At 37.7% G+C, this 19,013-nt stretch overlaps 1 protein-coding gene across 2 annotated transcripts in view; it reads right to left on the bottom strand.

Annotated features, from left to right (window-relative positions):
* The window catches only part of LOC145670748 (glycine receptor subunit alpha-2-like), a 118,437-nt gene that overhangs the window by 93,273 nt on the left and 6,151 nt on the right, over positions 1-19,013 (bottom strand). The window contains exon 1 of one of the 2 annotated variants that reach the window (XM_081739517.1): positions 11,098-11,234. The exons of the other annotated variant lie outside the window; for it this stretch is intronic. Coding sequence (XP_081595643.1) covers positions 11,098-11,102 — 5 coding nt within the window. The 5' untranslated portion in view covers positions 11,103-11,234. Of the gene's footprint in view, positions 1-11,097; positions 11,235-19,013 lie in introns of those variants that run through there. 2 annotated transcript variants of the gene reach the window in all.

Here is a 19,013-nt window from a genome sequence, read left to right as displayed (position 1 = left end):
AAGATTGAAATTTTGTACACACCTTGTGTACATAATAACGTATTTTTCAAGAGATTTTCAGATTCCTACGTGAACCCAGGCCCAGACCAGAGGGGCGCAAAATTTTGAAAACATTTTTTAGAAAAAAAACCGGTTTTCCATCACTGTTCCAGTTTCTGGTGCATAATACGGACAAGCGAGTGATACCATTGGAAAGGATGCTCTATTCTTAACATAGAAACGATAAATAGGAAGGAAATACTTCAGCTGAGTGAAAGTCTAAAATTTACCTCTAAAGTGAAAGTCCCTAAAAGGTTAACGACATTTTTATGTTTTTTTTCTTATTTTTTTTCTCAGAATAATCTGTTCACCAATCCATCAAATTGTTTGCAATGTTTTGTCTTCTAAAAAAAATATAGTAGGCTCTATCTTGAATGTACATGTTTACAAAAAGTTCACAAAAACTGCAAATGCCTATTGTTTGCGAGTCCTTAAAATTGACGTACTCTTCAAGTCAAGGAAAACAGAAAGAGAAACACTAGTACTCCATCATCTTTCGTCATTGTTGTTTACACAATCTTACTTCGTATAAATCATTCAGTAACTTCCTGTAGATCTACATGCATAATCGTATAACTGATAATAGTTTAGGCATCCATTAATAACGACAGAACAAACGCTTTTGATGTGTAGATACAGTATGTATTGGTATATACTTTTAGTTGTATTTACACATACAAAAATGGAAACAAAGTAGGCATAAATAAATAAAGGTAAAAGTAAGCTTACCAACTGTGAAAAACGAAATTACTAGTACACCGCTTATTAGTAGCGTACAGAGCATTTTATCAAGGGGGACTCAAGCTTCTAAGTTCATATATTTTCCACATTTTTGTGCACATATCTTAATATGCCAAAACTATGTTTATCTTGTTGAAGGAGAATTAACATTCAGAAATCCTCCCTTGCGTACACCACTGCCCTTCACTAATTTCGTCTAGAGATGGCCAGAACCGGTTCCTGGTGGAACCGGTTTTCGGGTCTGAACGGATTCGGTTCTAGAAGATCCGGTTCCGGAACCGGTTTTTCGGATCCAGGTCTGGATCCGGTTCCCAAGATCCGATTCTGGAACCAAGTTTTTCAGATCCAGATCTGGAACCGGTTCCTAAGATCCGGTTCTGGAACCGGGTTTTCAGATCCAGATCTGGAACCGGTTCTGAAAACCAGATCTCCAAGAAACGGTTCCGCCGGAACCGGAACTTTGTGGCCATCCCTAATTGCGTCCTTAGTTCGGACCAGAGTTATCAACCTCAAAGAACAAAATTATCGATTTTCGTTTTTAAAATTATCGTATATTACAAAAAATATCGTATATTTGTTATGCACGTGAAAATTATTGAAACGAGTATAATACTAACAATAGCAATAAAAACACTTTTTTGCCCGCTAGCAAACGCTAGCTACTGCCCGAAGAGGGTTATGCCCTTTGTAGAGGAATAGATGCAAACATATTATGGCAGTCAGAGTATAAAAGCGCCTGAACTCCAATGTCTAACTTTTGATTTCACTCCTTTGATTTAAGGTATTCGTGATTTCACGTTTAAGAAAAACAAATATTTTAAAGTATGTGTACTTTCAATAAATCATTTAAATAGCATTTAAATAGATCCTTTTTTCATAAAGTTTACTTTTTAAAATTACTGTTCAAAGCCTTTGTATTTTAATAAGCCTTCAAAAATCAATGCAAACGAATTGTGCTGCCATCTTTGAAGTACTTTTAAAATATATGTTTGTGGACGTTTAGGGCTATATGTTCGTGGCAATCCTTTCCACAATGAGATCTCGGAAACTACAGGCTCTAGAACAGCGTTTCCCAACCTTTTTCAACTTGCGGCACACTACGGGTGTAACTTAAATTCTCGCGGCACACTGCGGGTGTAACTTAAATTCTCGCGGCACACTCATAGATTAGTAGTAGTAGTACTAGTAGTAGTAAATAGAAAATACCGTCGTATTTTTTTTCTATGATAACTGACCTCCTTCTCCCAGAGAATAAAGCTCGATCACTGGTTTTCCCCCATCGTAAATCATTATACTTATTTTTCATTCTAATTCAAAAATAGAAAACAATTCCAATGAGATATAGAACTCAGGCTTTTAAAAATAAACTTACTTTTTGAAGACTGTATCCAATCTTTCACTCTAAGATCACTAAATAACAAACGAACAAACATATCACTTGTACTTTTAAAACAGATGGAGGTAATTTGTATGAGTGCTTTGTCGAAAGGGTAGAATGAGATTTTAAAATTTCAAGTTACGAAATAACTTGTAACAATAAAGAAGCAATGATGGTCATAACAATGATTATAAATACTTTTTTTGAACATTAAAAATGTACAGACAAGTAACACAGTGTGAAACCTATAATTTATTAACATGGTTAATATACGTCACAATTTTTAAATATTAATAAAATTCTGTTTTCGAAATACAGTCTGTGTAGTAGTAATGTATGTATATACATTAATATATTACAATTACAGTATTTTTTTCCATTGTAGAGGTTCATAGTAATGTGAAATAAAGATACACATTTTTTCTGTCTTGTAATTTGGTTGCTATATAATTAATAATTTTGTTTTCATTTCCTCGCGGCACACCAGCGGCCCATTCGCGGCACACCGGTTGGGAAACGCTGCTCTAGAAAGATGACGTTTCCACTGATCGACAGCAAATTTTATGTAGATTGTCCAGTTCTAATTGAATATTTAAAAAACGTGGCCACTATTTCTTTATTATATTTTTACGGGTACACTGGAAGTGTTGAAATTTAAAAAAAAAAAAACTAAAGCATCACATCCTACGAATTATACATTCCAACACCACATTATTGTATATAGGGATTGCATATGCCTCAGGCGATTCTTTCATGGCCAAATAATAATTAAAAAGGAAGGATAACCATTTGTATGTATTGTGTATGTATGATTATGTGTATGTATGTGTATGTATGTATGATAATTAATTGTGTATGTAACGTATTTGCTTATTACATACTGCATGCAAGAAGAAAGCAAACACTGGTCATACATGAATGAGAAACTCCAACCGGAAGTAGGCTCAAACCTTGCAAACGTTGCGAGATATTGAGAAAAAATAATCGAAAAAATCTCCCCTTTATGATACCCCTTGCCTTTATGATACGATTTTTATCAAGACGTCTTTCACTTGTGTCTGTAAAGGGACATGTCCAGATGTTATGAGGAATGACAAGGAGATTCATGCTCATCTGTGAATGATGCACTGTGTAGAGAGCGCAGGTTCAGCTAGTCTATATATTAAAATGCTAGGTTTATATGTTTGTCTCCGAAGAAAAGTTTATATGTTTGTCTCCAATCCTTTCGACAATGAGATCTCGAAAACCACAAGTGCTAGGAACGTGTCGTTTCCTCTTGTCAATTCCACATTTTGTGTAAATTTGCCAATTGTCATTCAAACTTTCAAGAAACTTGTCTTTATTTTTCTATTGCACATTTAGGCATCGTTTGACCCTATTAGTTTAATATTGCCACTAGAGCCTGTCTATTCCACCTGTGCCCTCGGAAACTATGCGAACTACATTTCGGCCCCTCCTCCGCCATACTCTGGTGGGTGAAACCCTCCCTTTGCTTGGGGAAAAGAAGTGAATGACCTCAGCTCTGTTGCCAATTTGTCACTCAGTCGTTTGGTCTCGACGAGTGAAGATCGTAGGCTACTTAGAATTATAAGAAGACAGAGCACAGCGAAGTCCGTGAAATAATTCATTGTGACAACGCTTTCGCATCCAACAATTGAAAGATGTCGGCCGCAGCAACTTGTTCCTCCTCTTTCAAGGGAGGTACGGGAAATCACATATCGACAGCAGCGCTAGCCGGGGCACAGTTGAAATAGAAAGGCTCTAGTAAGTTAAGAGTCTTCATCCCGGCGAAATTAAAATACCGCTAATTTTACAGTAATTATGTAATATCTTCCAATAGATAAAAGATAATTGAAATATGGAACAAGAGCGCCCTAGACAATATTATTTTCCGTGAGGTACCGTTATCACAAGTCACCAAGTGGCTTTCCGTTTTCATCTGTTTAGAAACGCGAAAATAAGTGCCGATTTTCAAAATGGCTCGAAATTGAAAGCAGATAAGTGAGTCGTGATAACGGATGCTCATGTAAAAGAATATTGTCTAGGGAGCTTTTGTTCCACATTTCGATGATATTGGAAGATACCGCATAATTACCGTAAAATTAGCGGTATTTTAATTTCGCCGGGATGAAGACTCTTAAGGTTTATACCCTTGTGAAAGACAACCAGTAGAGGAGGCACATATATCGGATTCATGGACATTTCAGGTACTTTACTTTAATCTGGCAACTTCGAAGGCTTGTGGACCCACAATGAGGCGTACTCGGATATGGAATTATAAGAAAAGAAAATATTTGCATTTGGTATCCATCTATCACTTATCTAAATTTGCTGAAACTCACACCAATGTTCTATATATTAAAATACTGCATTTATATGTTTGTCTATAGCAATTCACTTCTTTTGAGAGTCTTCCTGTCCTTTACTTGTGTCCGTAAAGGTTCTTTCACAGATATATTGAGAAATGGGAAGGAGATTCACACTCATATTAGAACTGTGCACTGTGTAAATAGCGCAGGTTCACCTAGTATATTATAAACTTATCTAGTGATCTTCAGTTTCGAACTCAGAATTGAAGTCAGTGTCCTCACTATTTTAAAAATCTTTATTAGCACTAAACAACAACATTTCCACCCCTTCGTAAACGTAATTGAATTTAAAGAATGAATGCAGGGTTGCTATTTTCAAATTGTTATTGATATATTTTAGCCGGAATGAATGTTAAAAACCTCAATGTATGTATTTTATAATTATCTAATGCACATCTACAACTTAAGAAATAGAATAGATCCTTGTACATGCGCATACGCGGGGAAAAAATGTAGGTGGCGTACTTAAAAAGACAGGTTACATGTGTAATTCCTGTAGTTTTTGGACTTAACGTACAGCAGACGTATAACTGAAAACGCATGTTTAATAATACTTTCTGTATAAGTATTCCATCTATACGCATTTTCCGTATGAAACAATGTAGGCGGTCAGGATCTCACATACAAATGGACGTATATAACATATAACTGACGAAGGCAACATCCAAAGGGTCTATATGTATGTAATATAAGGAAGACTGTTAGATATCAGACATCCTGCAACGGCATGATGTAACATCTAAGGGCAGTGCCTATGTAGCGTACGGATAACGTACTGATTTCTATAGTAAGTAAGAGGATACCGTATATTTGTACAATATACCACCGTCCGGAGAACGGATTTTTCTCTGTGTATAATAATATAAGGTAATAAGACCTCATCAAATGGAATAAAATGGGTCAATAACCCCCGAAATTTGAACTTTTGGCATTTTTTTACCCATGAAAGGAAACGAGATGAATCACCCAAATTTATATTGGTATTTATTAGGGACGTGTATTATTATACCACATTTTTAAATTTGGCAATTTCCAAAATTTAAGGGATGGGCCAAGTTACCCCTCCAAATTTTAAGAAGGGTGCACTAATATACCTATGTCTTATGTAAGAAAATGGACTCCTATACATGCCCATATAACCATATAAGTTAATAAGACCTCATCAAAAGGCATAAATTAAGTCAAAAACCTCCGAAATTTGACTTTTGGTAATTTTTTGCTAATGAAAGGGAACGAGATGAACCCCCAATACTCATAGAGGTTCATACTCTGGTCCTAGGCTACCATACCAATTTTTAGATTTCCAAAATTTAAGGAAGTGGACCCCTGCCAAAATTTAGGGGGTAGGCCAAGATACCCCTGCCAAAATCTAGAGGGGTGGTCCTAAGTACCCCTAGGTCATTGACCCTGGATACCTGGAGACAAAAAACTACGTAGGAAACATTTTCTTACAAGTAGAGAGATGTGATCAACAAGAACTGTGAAGTAACGTGAATAAGAATAACGGTACCTAAAATAGGTGGTTGTGGAGCAGAGTTGGAGATACTTTCATCCAGCAATGCATTGACATGTTTACTACATACTGTATTGATGTTTTTGAGCATATACCAGTATAGATATATCAACTAGTGTAGAACAAATAGTGAGGCTTGTGCACACGAGATAGTGTTAGTGTCCCAAATCTCAGGATATATGGGAAAATTCGCAATTGACTTGACTTTTTAATTGATATGTCTTTCTGACTAACGTTCAATCTCATAGGCGCAAGGTCAGATGTCGAGAACCACTTGTGGTTCGCGGAACACAGTTTAAGAAATGGGAATATAGGACATTGTAAACTCTAAATATAAAAACGAAGTCACTCGAAGAAATCAATATGCTACAACCAAGTGAATGATTACTTTTCAAAGCCACCTTCTAACTTTCGACCTTCAACAACACCATTTACTATGTTAGTACGTTGTTACATGTCATTATTATGACAAGTAACTGTAATCATTAGGATTTTTGCATCGATCCTTTGTCGTTTGATTTTTCTATTGTGTTACACACTGTTTGCACACTTAAGGAAAGATGTCCCTGTTAACCACTCACTGAAGCGAAAGTATTATTGACAAATACGCGTTTACGTATAGTTCGTACATGACTGTGATCACGCAAGTTTCATTTAATTGATGGAATAAAAGCGAATGGCTATGACATTAATAGCTTTGATAAAAAGATTATTGAGGTATATTTCTGGAGCTTATGAGGTGATAAGCGTATTACGCAGAGATTGAGAGCATCGTATAAAAAGAGCTCCTTAGTGGCTATATGGTTAACGGAAGCATTTCCGTCGAGGGAGACCCGGGTTCGATTGCTGACTTGAGATCATGAAGTTCGGAACCTATGTTAAACTGTAGGTATATGTCTCATATACACTTGCTGCTGAAACGGACGCTAACCCTGATCCAACTATCCATCATGGGGTAAATTAGTTAAGTAGGAGTCTAAACAGAGAATTGGTGATGTATAAGCGCCACCTGGATCATAAATGGTCGAGTCCAGTGTAGACCACCTTTCTTTTATGTATAAAAAGAGAGAGTAGAAAGTTTACTTCTAAAGTTGTATATGTATGCAACAAGTTGGAAGTTTTTTTAATCTACTATTTAACCACTGGATTGGCGTGATTGAAATGACTATTATTTCACTTTTTGTAAGTAACCACCTTCTGTAACCCAAGCAGTGGTGAATGAACGCACCACCACGATTTCATGCCAGTAAGACAACATTGAAAAGTGAGTTAATTTGCCACCGACCAACAGCATATTCTGATGTATTTCTCAGGAACATCGTGAAAGTGGGCATTCGAAAATTTTTTTGTGAAATTGCATACACCGGAACCACTGTTGTTCGGGGCCTTGATCAATCGGCACGGACAACTATCGCCGTCTAGAGATGCTTAGTTCTTTAAGTGTACAGAATCACCAGGGCAATCCAGAAATCAAGCAGTGAGGCACTGCGTGGAAGAGTTTTGATTCGTAACTCCACAGAGGAAAACATTGCCACTCAAAATCCGAAAACCAAGGCCTTATTATTACCCCCATCAGGTTTCTGCCGCCTACAGTCGGACAATTTGTCCATGCCGACCAAATGCCGCGGTCGGATTGCCGGCGCTGGACGCCGGCGACGAATAGTTGCCTTACCGAGCAGTCGGCAAATAGCCGGAAATGAGCATTAAATGCGCCGGCGCCGCCGTCGGAAAATTGTCTTCGCGAGCAGTGGGCAAACAGCCGTAAAGGCGCAGTAAATGCGCCGGCATAAGGAGTCGGCAGAGAGTCGGAAAGAAGGCTTTCCGACTGTTTTGCCGACTCTGACGGTTGGCATCAGGCGGCAAAGGGCATTTTATTTTACGATTTTCGACCGCTTGCCGCCTCGGCAAAAGGTCGGCAACTTTGAACAAGTAGATCGTCGTGCCGCCGCGGACGTGTGCCGGCTGCCTCCGGCGGTCCGCCACCATCGACGGCGGCAATCCCTTTTTCCGACCGCGACTTCCTGGTTAGGACTGCTTTTCTTTTTTACAATAGCAAAGGAATGTTCACTAGGAATTTATACCAGTAACTAAATAACACTACAGTCTTTTATGTGAAAGTTCTGAATCAACCCTTCAAAGAATCATACGTTTGAGTTCGAAGTATTTGAGTGAGTGCAACTAGAACACACACCATACCGATTGACCATGAATTTTGTCCCACATTTTTTTTTTTTTTTAGTATAACACTCCCCATACATGTCAGATCTGTCTTTCTTTGATAGCTTCTTTTTCCCGAGTTTAAAACTACCACAGAAGGACTGCTTCATTGGTACTGTTTCTACCATTCAGAAAATAGTGACAAGGACCTGCAATACCATTGCAGTCCACGACTTCCAGAAATCATTTCATGACTTAGTGAGTGAGGACAAAAGAGGTTCATACTTCGAACCTTGAACTGGATTTCGATCATTATATATTTTTACAGAGAGTCTCGTTTCTTAATTGCCTCACTTGTATAATATTAGAAACATCACCCTCGCCGATCATATGCTTGGTAATTATTTTCGAAAAATAAAAACACAAGCTATCTAACGGCAGAAAACATGAATTATTATTATTAGGAAACATAAAAGGGATCAGACAGTTCTAGAAAATAAAACGTATTTTAATAAAAATATATTTTCATTCGAAACAGAAGGCTAATGATTTTTTACAACACCCCAACCTGCATCAATAAGAGTGGCAAGCCTTCATATAGTCCCGACATTTCAACAAAAGGAATTGATTTAGAAATATTGAATGAGTAACTGACACAGAACATAGATATAGGATTTGATATGATATTGGTACGACGGTTAATGGACACATTGCCTGACAACAAAAGTGATAATATTAACATTTAATAATCAAAAATTATTAAGTAATACTTAGTAATCATACCAATCGATGTAGTTTCTATTCCCAGAAAATTCCCGTTGAACCATGTGCAGTTGTGCAGAATTAGTATTGATTTCAGGGAATGGCTAGGGGAAGAACGCCACGAAATATCGCCCCAGGGCTACATACAGGGTGTTTCAAAACAACACCGACAACGTTTGGGAGGTGATTTCTGACACCAAGATAAGTTAAAAAGTATAGACCAACCTAGGTGCACAAATGCTTCCTTTCGAAGTTATGGGCTGCCGAAAACATGAAAAAATGAACTTTAAAGGTCCATAAATCCAAAAACTGTGGGGCCTACAGTAGTCGCGTCAAGACTTCACTTAGGAGCTAATATGACGCTATCCTAAGGTACTCATGCAACAGTTTCTATAGATACAGTTTGATTATGGGGTTATGGACTTTCAAAGTTCATTTTTTTTAATGTTTTCGGCATTCTACAGGGTGCGGCACGTAAAACCGGCCTGTCGTAATATTCTGGTATATTGTGTTTTTGGCAACACTTAAATAATCTACCTTCCTACCAAGAGATGGCGTGTCGAGGTCGGGTTGACTTACGTGACCTGCAGCAATCACGTGCAGCCGCAGCCAGTGAAACTTGTCGAAACCAGTTGAGAAAAAGGCCTCGTTGTGTTAAGCCGGGTGAGTGTCACTGTGTGATAATGCCGTATTCGATACCCGAGCGTGTTGCCATTGTTGAAGGGTTCATTCTCACTCGGTCTTTTGTGAAAACAAAGAATTTGTTTCGAGAGAAATTTCCAGGACGTTCTGTGCCAGCAAAAAGCACCATTCAGGAATTGATCAGGCGGCGTACAGGATCGGTTCAAAATGATCCCAGGAACAGACGACCATCTATCTGCACACCTGAATTAAAGATGCAGGTGAAGGAGATAATGACAAGAAGTCCTCGAAAGTCAACCAGGAGATTGAGTCAACAGGTTCATGCGAGTGAGAGAAGTTGCAGACGTGTTTTAAGGGGACTGAAGTTAAAACCGTACCGGATAAGTGTTGTGCAAGAACTGAAGGAGCCTGACCTGCAGAAGAGGGTGCATTTCTGTTCATGGCTGTTGAGCAATGTTGCCAGTGGTTTCTTGGATCCACTAGTGCTCATCATGAGTGACGAGGCGTGGTTCCACCTGTCTAAGTACGTAAATTCCCAAAACAACCTGTATTGGTCGACAGAAAATCCACACGCAATCCACCAGGTACCCTTGCATGATGAGAAGATTGGTGTTTGGTGTGCCATTTCCGCCACACGCGTTATTGGACCCATATTCTTTGAGACGACAGTGAAGAGTGACGTGTATATGGGAATCCTGGAGGAGTTTTATACACACTTGACCGAAGAGGAGCGTCAGTTATGTTACTTTCAGCAGGACGGTGCGAGAAGACAATCAGCAAAGGCTTGTCCACATGTGACTTTTACTTATGGGGACTGTTAAAGGGAAGAGTATACGAAACAAATCCACACACAATTGAAGAACTCAAGACCAGGATCCAGGATGTCACCAATAGCATTACAACACAAGAACTGACAAGGGTATATATGAATCTCCTCAATCGTGCTCACATGTGTGTTGAAGTGGGCGGAGGACACTTTCAGCACCTGCTGTGAAGGCTGCTGTGAAGGTGAGTAGTCATATTCAATACATTACATTTCATTTATGTGTTGTAGTTAATCATATTCAATACATTACATTTCATTTTATGTGTTCACTTTACGGGCCGGTTTTACGTGCCGCATCCTGTATAACTCCGAAAGGAAGCATTTGTGCACCCAGGTTGGTCTATACTTTTTGTCTTACCTTGTTGTCGGAATCACCTCCCAAACGTTGTCGTTGTTGTTTTGAAACACCCTGTACATTAAGCCCTACGAAATAAAGAAACGAATCACCAAATGATGATAAAACATTACGAATGAAATAATAAAAAGAAAAAGCTCTTATGAGAAAAGTACAGAGAATAGGGGTAAAGCGACATTCTTCTATTTACTGCAATCAGATAAAATGAATGATAGATACAATAACAAAACAACAATGTCAGATTCACCTAAATACAATTCAAACAGTCAAACCAATAACAAATACTCGTAGATCAATCTACAGTACTTAACTTACCACATACAAAACAAACTGCAAGAAACAATAATCAATTCGAGAAATCATTCAAATCACTCTTGGCATTGTCACTAAATGCCACACGTAATGCAATCATGCAACAAACTACAGAAATCTTAGTGTTTGATTTTTTCGTTCGTACTTATGTAATACAGTGTTGCCTACAGTAGTTTGGCTAAGTTCCTAAAACTAAGTTAAAATGCCCCTACTTTTCACCAAAAATTCTCTGGGCCCCGGGAAATTTTAACAAATATTAATACTGAATATATGATCATGTATAAGATCTCATTATACTACATAATTTCGGTACATAAAATTATGAAATATTTATTGTTAGTAACTAGAAATTCTTCATGCATGCTGATGTTATATGCTTTCATTATATTTTCCTAAAGACATTGATAGGTGAGCTTGTATTTAACATACCGTCAAATTGGGTTACTTGATACTTAAGAGAAACTTGAGACAAAAATCTTTTTAAAATCTTATATTGGCTACATTGTTGTGATTCGATACATTTTATGAAGCCAGTTTACTTCTGGAAGGTCCCGAAGAAAACAATAAATAATCATTCTCCACTTTTTGCTTTACAATTAAGATTGATATAGAAATAGCTTTAGGGAAATCTATTTTCATTGCCTTTATAACTACCCATTATTTTTGTAAGGGAATTATTGAACTTTGAAAATTTATTGCCTAGAGCCTACCATAGTGTGTTTAATAGTTGACGTAATATTCATTTGTGCAGAGTGGCCAGGCCTTTCTCACATATATATTATAATTTTCCCAAAGTTAGCTTGATGAGGGGTAATTTGAGACAAAAGAAAATGGGGTAAAATGAGACACCTGGCTATTTAATTGGAAATTAAATAACTAATGAGAAGAAAAGCAAGGTAAAACCCCAAATGTATCTATTCTTTGTGTTGATTTAAAACTAAAAATCGTTACGGGGAATCTACCGACGAGTCAGAATCTATCTACTCAGTTCATGACTCAAATTCTGATTATGATATTCATGACAGTGTAACCATTGTTAGTACTTTTGTCCTATATCTACTACCTTTTATAATATTTTAGTGCTCTAGTACGTTCCAGGCCCGTATCCAGGGGGTCTAGGGGGGCCGCCCCCTAAATTTTTGCTGCCCCTCCCCCTAAAATTTTCACGGTAGGCTTGGAAATGAACTATAATATGGTGATGAACTATAGTATTGTTGGATCGGGCCCCCCTAACTTCAGCGCCCCCCCCACATTTTCGGGCTAGCTACCGGCCTATGGTACGTTCACCAACAAATCTAATACTTTTCTCTTCCTCTTCTATTCTCATAAATACATTTGAGAGAGAAAAACGTTATCTTATGAAAATTTGGCAATGTACGAAAATTTCACTGTTCCTGGTAACTTTTTTCTTCCTTTTTTTTTTTTTTTTTTTCAAGAGTGGTACTTACAAGAGCGGAAGTGGGACATACGTGTCGTCCACATTTTCGTCGATCCCAAAAGGTTCATCCAATACATAGCTGAAGTAGCACTCTTATTGGCAACGTTCCGATGACGTCACAAAGGTTCAAGTGCTACTATGATTATTGCTTTCGTTTCTGTGTGTGCATATTTCAAACAAGAGAGAGGAGATTATCAATATTATTAGTTCTGAAATACAGTGCATTATAATTTTTGAATTATGTTCACTTTTTACGCGATAAGTTTTAAAAAACACACTACACATGAATGTCATTATTGTCTACAATTTTAACATTTTCATTACATCACATATTAGCTGATGGTGATCACAATGAATATACTGGCTTTTACAGAAATCGTGCACTGTGGAATGCAACACCTTTTAATTTCAAATCTACATACAGAATTTGAGTTCCACTCACTTGATGATACAAAATTTTAAAAGGCTTGATCTTGTTACTTTTACCATCTACAAAATGTTTCTCAAATTAACTTTACATTACACGCTCCAATTCGTCTTCATTTGCATCCCAAAATAGGTCTGGTTTAGATGTATTTTGTGGCAAATAGCGTTGTAGTGTCGTTATAGACAAGCCATGCTCGGTCCAATTGCACTAGAAATGCCCACCAACTTGAGCTAGATGGCCATTATTAGTTAGCATTGTCCAAGCCTTTAAAAACCTGAAGGTTAAAATTTAGTGCGGATATGTCGAACATTGCGGCCTCTAGGGGGGAAAATCCTTTCTATCTCAAGTGTGTCCTCTAAAAATATATGAAACATGCTTCGACCCCAACCGCACCGCACTCTGACAGAGGAAACCCTCCATTTGCTTTGGGGAAAAGAACGGAATGACGTCGACCGTTTTGCCAATTTGTCATTCAGTCATGTGGTCTTAGCGAGTGAAGACCGTACGCTACTTAGAATGGCTAACAAGACAGTGCACAGCGAAGCCCGTGAAATAATTCAATGTGGCAACCCTGTCCGCATCAAAGTATTGAAAAATCTCGGCCACAACAACTTGTCCCTCCTCTTTCGAGGGAGGTACGGGAAATACACACATCGACAGCAGAGCCAACAGAGGCACACTTAAAGTAGAAAGGTTCCAGGTGAGTGAACACGTTTACGCCGGGAAGGACGGACGGACGGACGAACATTCAAAAATCTCATTTGCGGTTTGAAGACTGCCACGATAAGTGTAAATCCATTGAAATCTCCAATTCAATTTTTATACGATCACAATACTTTCTTCTCACCTATTGTCGCTCCAAAGTGAAAGTTCAACATCCTATAAAGGAGTATTCAAAGCTTCAGGAATAAATTTTATGAGCTTTATATATATATATATATATATATATATATATATATATATATATATATATATATATATATATATATATATATATATATGTGTTTAAGCTTCAGAGCCAAGCGTGGTGACAGAAATTAATCAGCTAATATTGAAGATAGATGTGTGACTATTAATTGTTTAGCTAGGAATATGAACTTAATAGGGAGTCGGTCCACACCATAGTACATGACATTCTGTATATGAACAGAGTAGCAGCACGGCAAATTGCCCGATTGATACCACCTTTCCAAAACAGAAATGTATGCAATATGCACAAAGCATTTTAAACATATACTACAAACATAAGGACACTTTTGTAAACTTGATTAATGACTTTAGAAGTTTGCTGAGTACATCTATTTGATCCAGTAACCAAACAAACGAGATAAACGTAGAAACGTGCCTCGTGTCCCACACCATAAAAGGCTCAAGTACAGCATCCATCCAGGAAAGTCATGTTGTCCGTGTTTTGGAATCATAAAGATGTGATCTTAAGTGATTACTTACAAAAAGAGGCAACAGTCGCAGGAACATATTACAGGAATCTACTGCAAAAGTCATGGGGTTCTATCAAGGCAAAGAGAGCATGTTTGCTCTCGAAAGATATATTGTTACTAGCGGACAATGTACCGGAACATTGGGCAGCAAAAACGCTTTTGTGTACCAATATGGCTACGAATCTTTGCCTTACCCACCATACTCATCCGATCTGTCTCCGTCGGATTACTTCCTCCTCCCAAATATGAAGAAACATTTTTGCAGATGTTGAGGACATCATTAATGCGATGGAAACCTTTTGCCTCCAACCTCATAGGCTCTTATGCAGATGGATATTTACGTATTGATCCATAGGTGTAACAAGAGTAAGGCAATACCAGATAAATACATAGAGAATGACGCGACCATGGTGGGAAATTGGATATCCCTCTATTATGGGATTATGGGATTAGCTCGTCTCTATTATGGTGAGAGTAAGAACTTTCTCGCCTCGCTCGTACTTTCAATTAAAATGTTAAATTTAAAAATTGCCAACCCTTATTCTGACTCCAATATTGGAAGTATAACAATGGGAAGATACATTCAACTCATCGCACAAACAGTAGGGAATTTTGGGTAGCCATAAAACTAAAGAAGTAGGTCCATTTCTTACAAAGGCTTTGGCACACGGAAATTATTTTATATTAAACATATAAGGCGTGGACATGGGATCCGAACCACATGCACCCCTACTGGGATCTGAACTGACCCTATGCCGTAAACGTCGCGAACACCCAGTAGCCCACTTCCCGATAAATGTCGATCGTCGATATAGCGACGTGCCGAAGGATTGCCAATAGTGTGCCACTGGCGACAGGATTTCGTCGAGTCGAAACAGATATCTAGAGTCAGGGTGTTGAAGTTACCACCGCATGCTAGCAAGGACATCATTTTGGTTCACGTTTCTTCGATTCGTCGCGGAGAATCGCGAAGGGACCACCACGAACAATCACCAGTCATGTGCATGCGGTAATTAGTTTTTCCTGACGAATTGTTCCTAAAGTGAGCTCCGGGGGTCAAGAGTAAGCTCTGACTCTACATCATTAAGTATAAAATCTTGAGAAAAATACGTATAATTGACTGTCGTCTATCATTAGAAAGTAAATATGGGAGAACTATGAAACAAAGTAAATAGACGCGGGGTCATTTTGTAATAAAATTACATAGCGAATGCTTTTTTATCTGAACCCAAATAGTTATCGTCACATATACATGCTTAAAGGAGCTCTGATTGGCCAAATTAAAAAGACCTTAATGATTTATCTCTCTACAAGCGAGGTTACTCTTCATCGCTTGTGTGGCGAAGTCAGAAGAACACGCGCTTAGTAATCATAACGTTGGTAGTTCGCGCCCACCCCGAGATACTTTCTTCTACTTTTTTTTTTCATTTACACTCACCTTTAGGTAAACAAATCACGAATATAGGCGATTTAACATATTTTGTGATTCATTGTTATTTCGTTGCTTCTTTGCCGCTGATAGTATAATTTTCAAAACGGAAGTGGGGCTACGTCGGATCGTCGCTGCGGGGCCGCCAAGTTTTGGCGACATCTCGCTAGTTGCCCATCGGTGGTCCACCGACGCTTACGGCGTGGGGCATGTCTTCTGTGCCGAAGGCAAGTACGCGATTCTTTTGAAAGTGATCATTTTATAGTAATAACTCAACACCATTTAAGTAAACAAACAAGCTCCACTGTTAGATGTAGATATCCGCTTATATCTCAGAAACGAGAATTGCTGCGGGATTGCTCTGGGACATAAGGACTCTTTGCGAAATAATATGAGTTTTAGAAATGCATACTGTATTTTCCCACATGTCCATCCCATGGATATTTTCGTTATATTTGAAGTTGCTACTACGATCTTGAAGACATGTATCGGACCCGCGGGGAGCTCCGTTGATGCACTGTGCTATGTAGAGAGATAGAGATAACTTCAAAGAATGCAAAGTCTACTATTGGAACACATCTCCATGTACAATATTTTATACAAATATACAGTAAACGAAATAACACATTGACAAGACAATACAAAACTTCTATCAAAACTACAGTTATGTGACATTTGCGATGATTTATCGAAACGTGTTTGATCTATCTATACGGAACACTTTATGTCTAACAGTGGCGGCTCTTGAAGATAATCCCAACAGTTAAAATTTAAATTTTATCTCTGAAAGCTAAAGGAGGAAAGCTACAGTTTTCTATGGCTGTATAAAGCTTTTTTCTCTTAGCTTATAGCAGTGCGACACTAGATTGAGGCAAGGAGGGCAAGTATCCCTCAGTGGCTACTCCTTTTCCCCTACCTCCCCAACACATGTATTGTAACGCGGATCAAGGTTTATAAAACTATCGTTTTCGATATACAAAATAATAGCTGCTTCTCCAAAAGAAGTTACTGCCATCCGTCTACCCCCCCAAAAAAGCTAAAACTGGCGACTCATTGGGTTTCAGCTAAAAGAAAAATTCAAATTTCTACCAATGTGATTTCCCTCTATAGCAGCAAGTGAACGAAGATATTGATAAGAGTACAGGGGCGCACCCTCACATTTTTGTTGGGGTTCCAAGCTTTGGGGGCTCTAATACTAGAAGTCACTACGTCTATATAGTATTGAACGAGTATTATTCTGTACCCGATGAGTAATTGTAATATATTTCCCAGGCCCGTATTTAGGTAAGTGCTATCCTGTGCTCCAGCACAGGGCGGCAGAATTTACGGGGCGGCAAAATTTTATTTTTATTTTATTTTTTTTTAATTCACAGTAAAGTAATATTTAATACTAATAATCCGCAAAGTCCCACGTAAGCGTGAGAAAATATGTTCATGTGTTTAATTCGCTCTAATTACAGTATTTACTAATTAGCTAGCTTATCTGATTATTTTTAAAGTCATCCTCTTTCACCCCCACTCCAAGGAGTGAGGACGAACTAGAACATCATAAAAACTGATACTATTAAACTCAGCGACCTCGAAAACTATGAGTTCAACATTTAATATCTGTCGTTTTCGATTACTTTTAAAATCTCGCTCCTTCCCTGAGGAGTGGAGTAGGACCTTCAAGTTAAATTAGATTAAAACTGTCACTATTCATCTCAACGACCCCAAAAACTGTGAATTCAACTCTAATATAGGTCGTTTTCAGGGGAAGGGGCGGTAAATATTGTGCGAGGGGCGGCAAATTATCTAGAGCACAGGAGCGCGCAATATATAAATACGGGTCTGATATTTCCAACTACATTTTCAGAAGAAAATGATAGAACAAAATTGTTTTTTATGAGAGAAACAGTAGGGGAAACCGGGATATTCGCGAACACTGAGGTAATGCCGAACACCTAAGTTTACGCCCAGGGAAGCTTGTTAGAAAAACGATTTTGCTCCACGTTAGCGGAGAGAAAAGTGTAGCATAAATTTGGTGACAGTCAATTGAGTGGATTGCCAGGCAGAAGACGTTTGTTGTTTTTGTCGATTCACTTATAACGTTGATTCAACAATGTGGACAAAGTAAGTTGGCTCTTATCTTATCTATATTGTTACACATGAGGCTATATATTCCTCTATATTTGAGCATTAGTTCTTTGTAATCTCACTAGCCAATATGCAGTCAACAATTAGTTTCAACTTTAAAAATAAAATGGCGTCTCATGGGGAAATGCCACGCAGAATGTTCGCCATTATTCCGGAGTGTTCGAGATTGCATTATGGTGTGAAATAAATTCTCAAAAAACTTTTAATAGTTTTTTTTATTGAAAAATAAGTAATAAGTTAAGGAAATTGGTTTGGGAAATAGATCACATTTTGGTAATAAGCGTTATTAGTTTTATTAATTAGAATAGTTCGATATATTTATTATTTGCTATATTTATTAGTTATGTCTGTAATTATAATTCTTATTAAAGATTTAAATATTAAATTATGGTATATTTTTAATGTATTTTAATGCATTTCGCTTGTTTCGTAAAGGAATGTTTAAAGTAAACAATATGTTTGGGATTACTCCGACCACTGGGGCAATCCCGAACATAGGTACATTTTTAAAACATGATTGATTTGTTGAAAAATGTTAATTTTGACTTTCCTCTGCACTTTAGTAAATAAGAAAAACTCCAAGCTTTCTATACACAAAAAAATCTTAATGTTATCTTCAAAAATGAAAGAGTTATTTATAATCAAAGCTTAAGTGTTCGGGAATACCCCGGTATCCCCTATAGATGAAGTGTAAAATCAAATGTTCATGCTATATCAATCATTTTCCTGTTAAACAAGTATAGTTTTATTTAAAAAGTATATAAGTGTATGTTGAGTTAGGAAATTTTCTTGGGAGGGGGTCTGTACCAAGTAGATCATCCTGTGGGTTCGTCCATCGAAACTACTCATATAACTATTTATGTTTTAAATAAGAAATATACCTAGGTATGTTGCTTTGTTATATGTATATATATATTGCAAAGTTTGTAGTAACATGGCTATGTTTGTAGTAGGGATGGACAAAATTTTCCAGAATGCAGATTCTGGTAAATTTATTTTCCGGAAACGGAAATTTCACTTTCCGGATTTCAGAAAAAATCCGGAATTTAG

The sequence above is a fragment of the Thermobia domestica genome, chromosome 14 (assembly GCF_964235325.1).
Source record: "Thermobia domestica chromosome 14, izTheDome1.hap1.1, whole genome shotgun sequence".
Taxonomy (NCBI): domain Eukaryota; kingdom Metazoa; phylum Arthropoda; class Insecta; order Zygentoma; family Lepismatidae; genus Thermobia; species Thermobia domestica.
The sequence above is the reverse complement of the archived record's forward strand: the minus strand, read 5'-3'. Positions and strand labels throughout refer to the sequence as shown.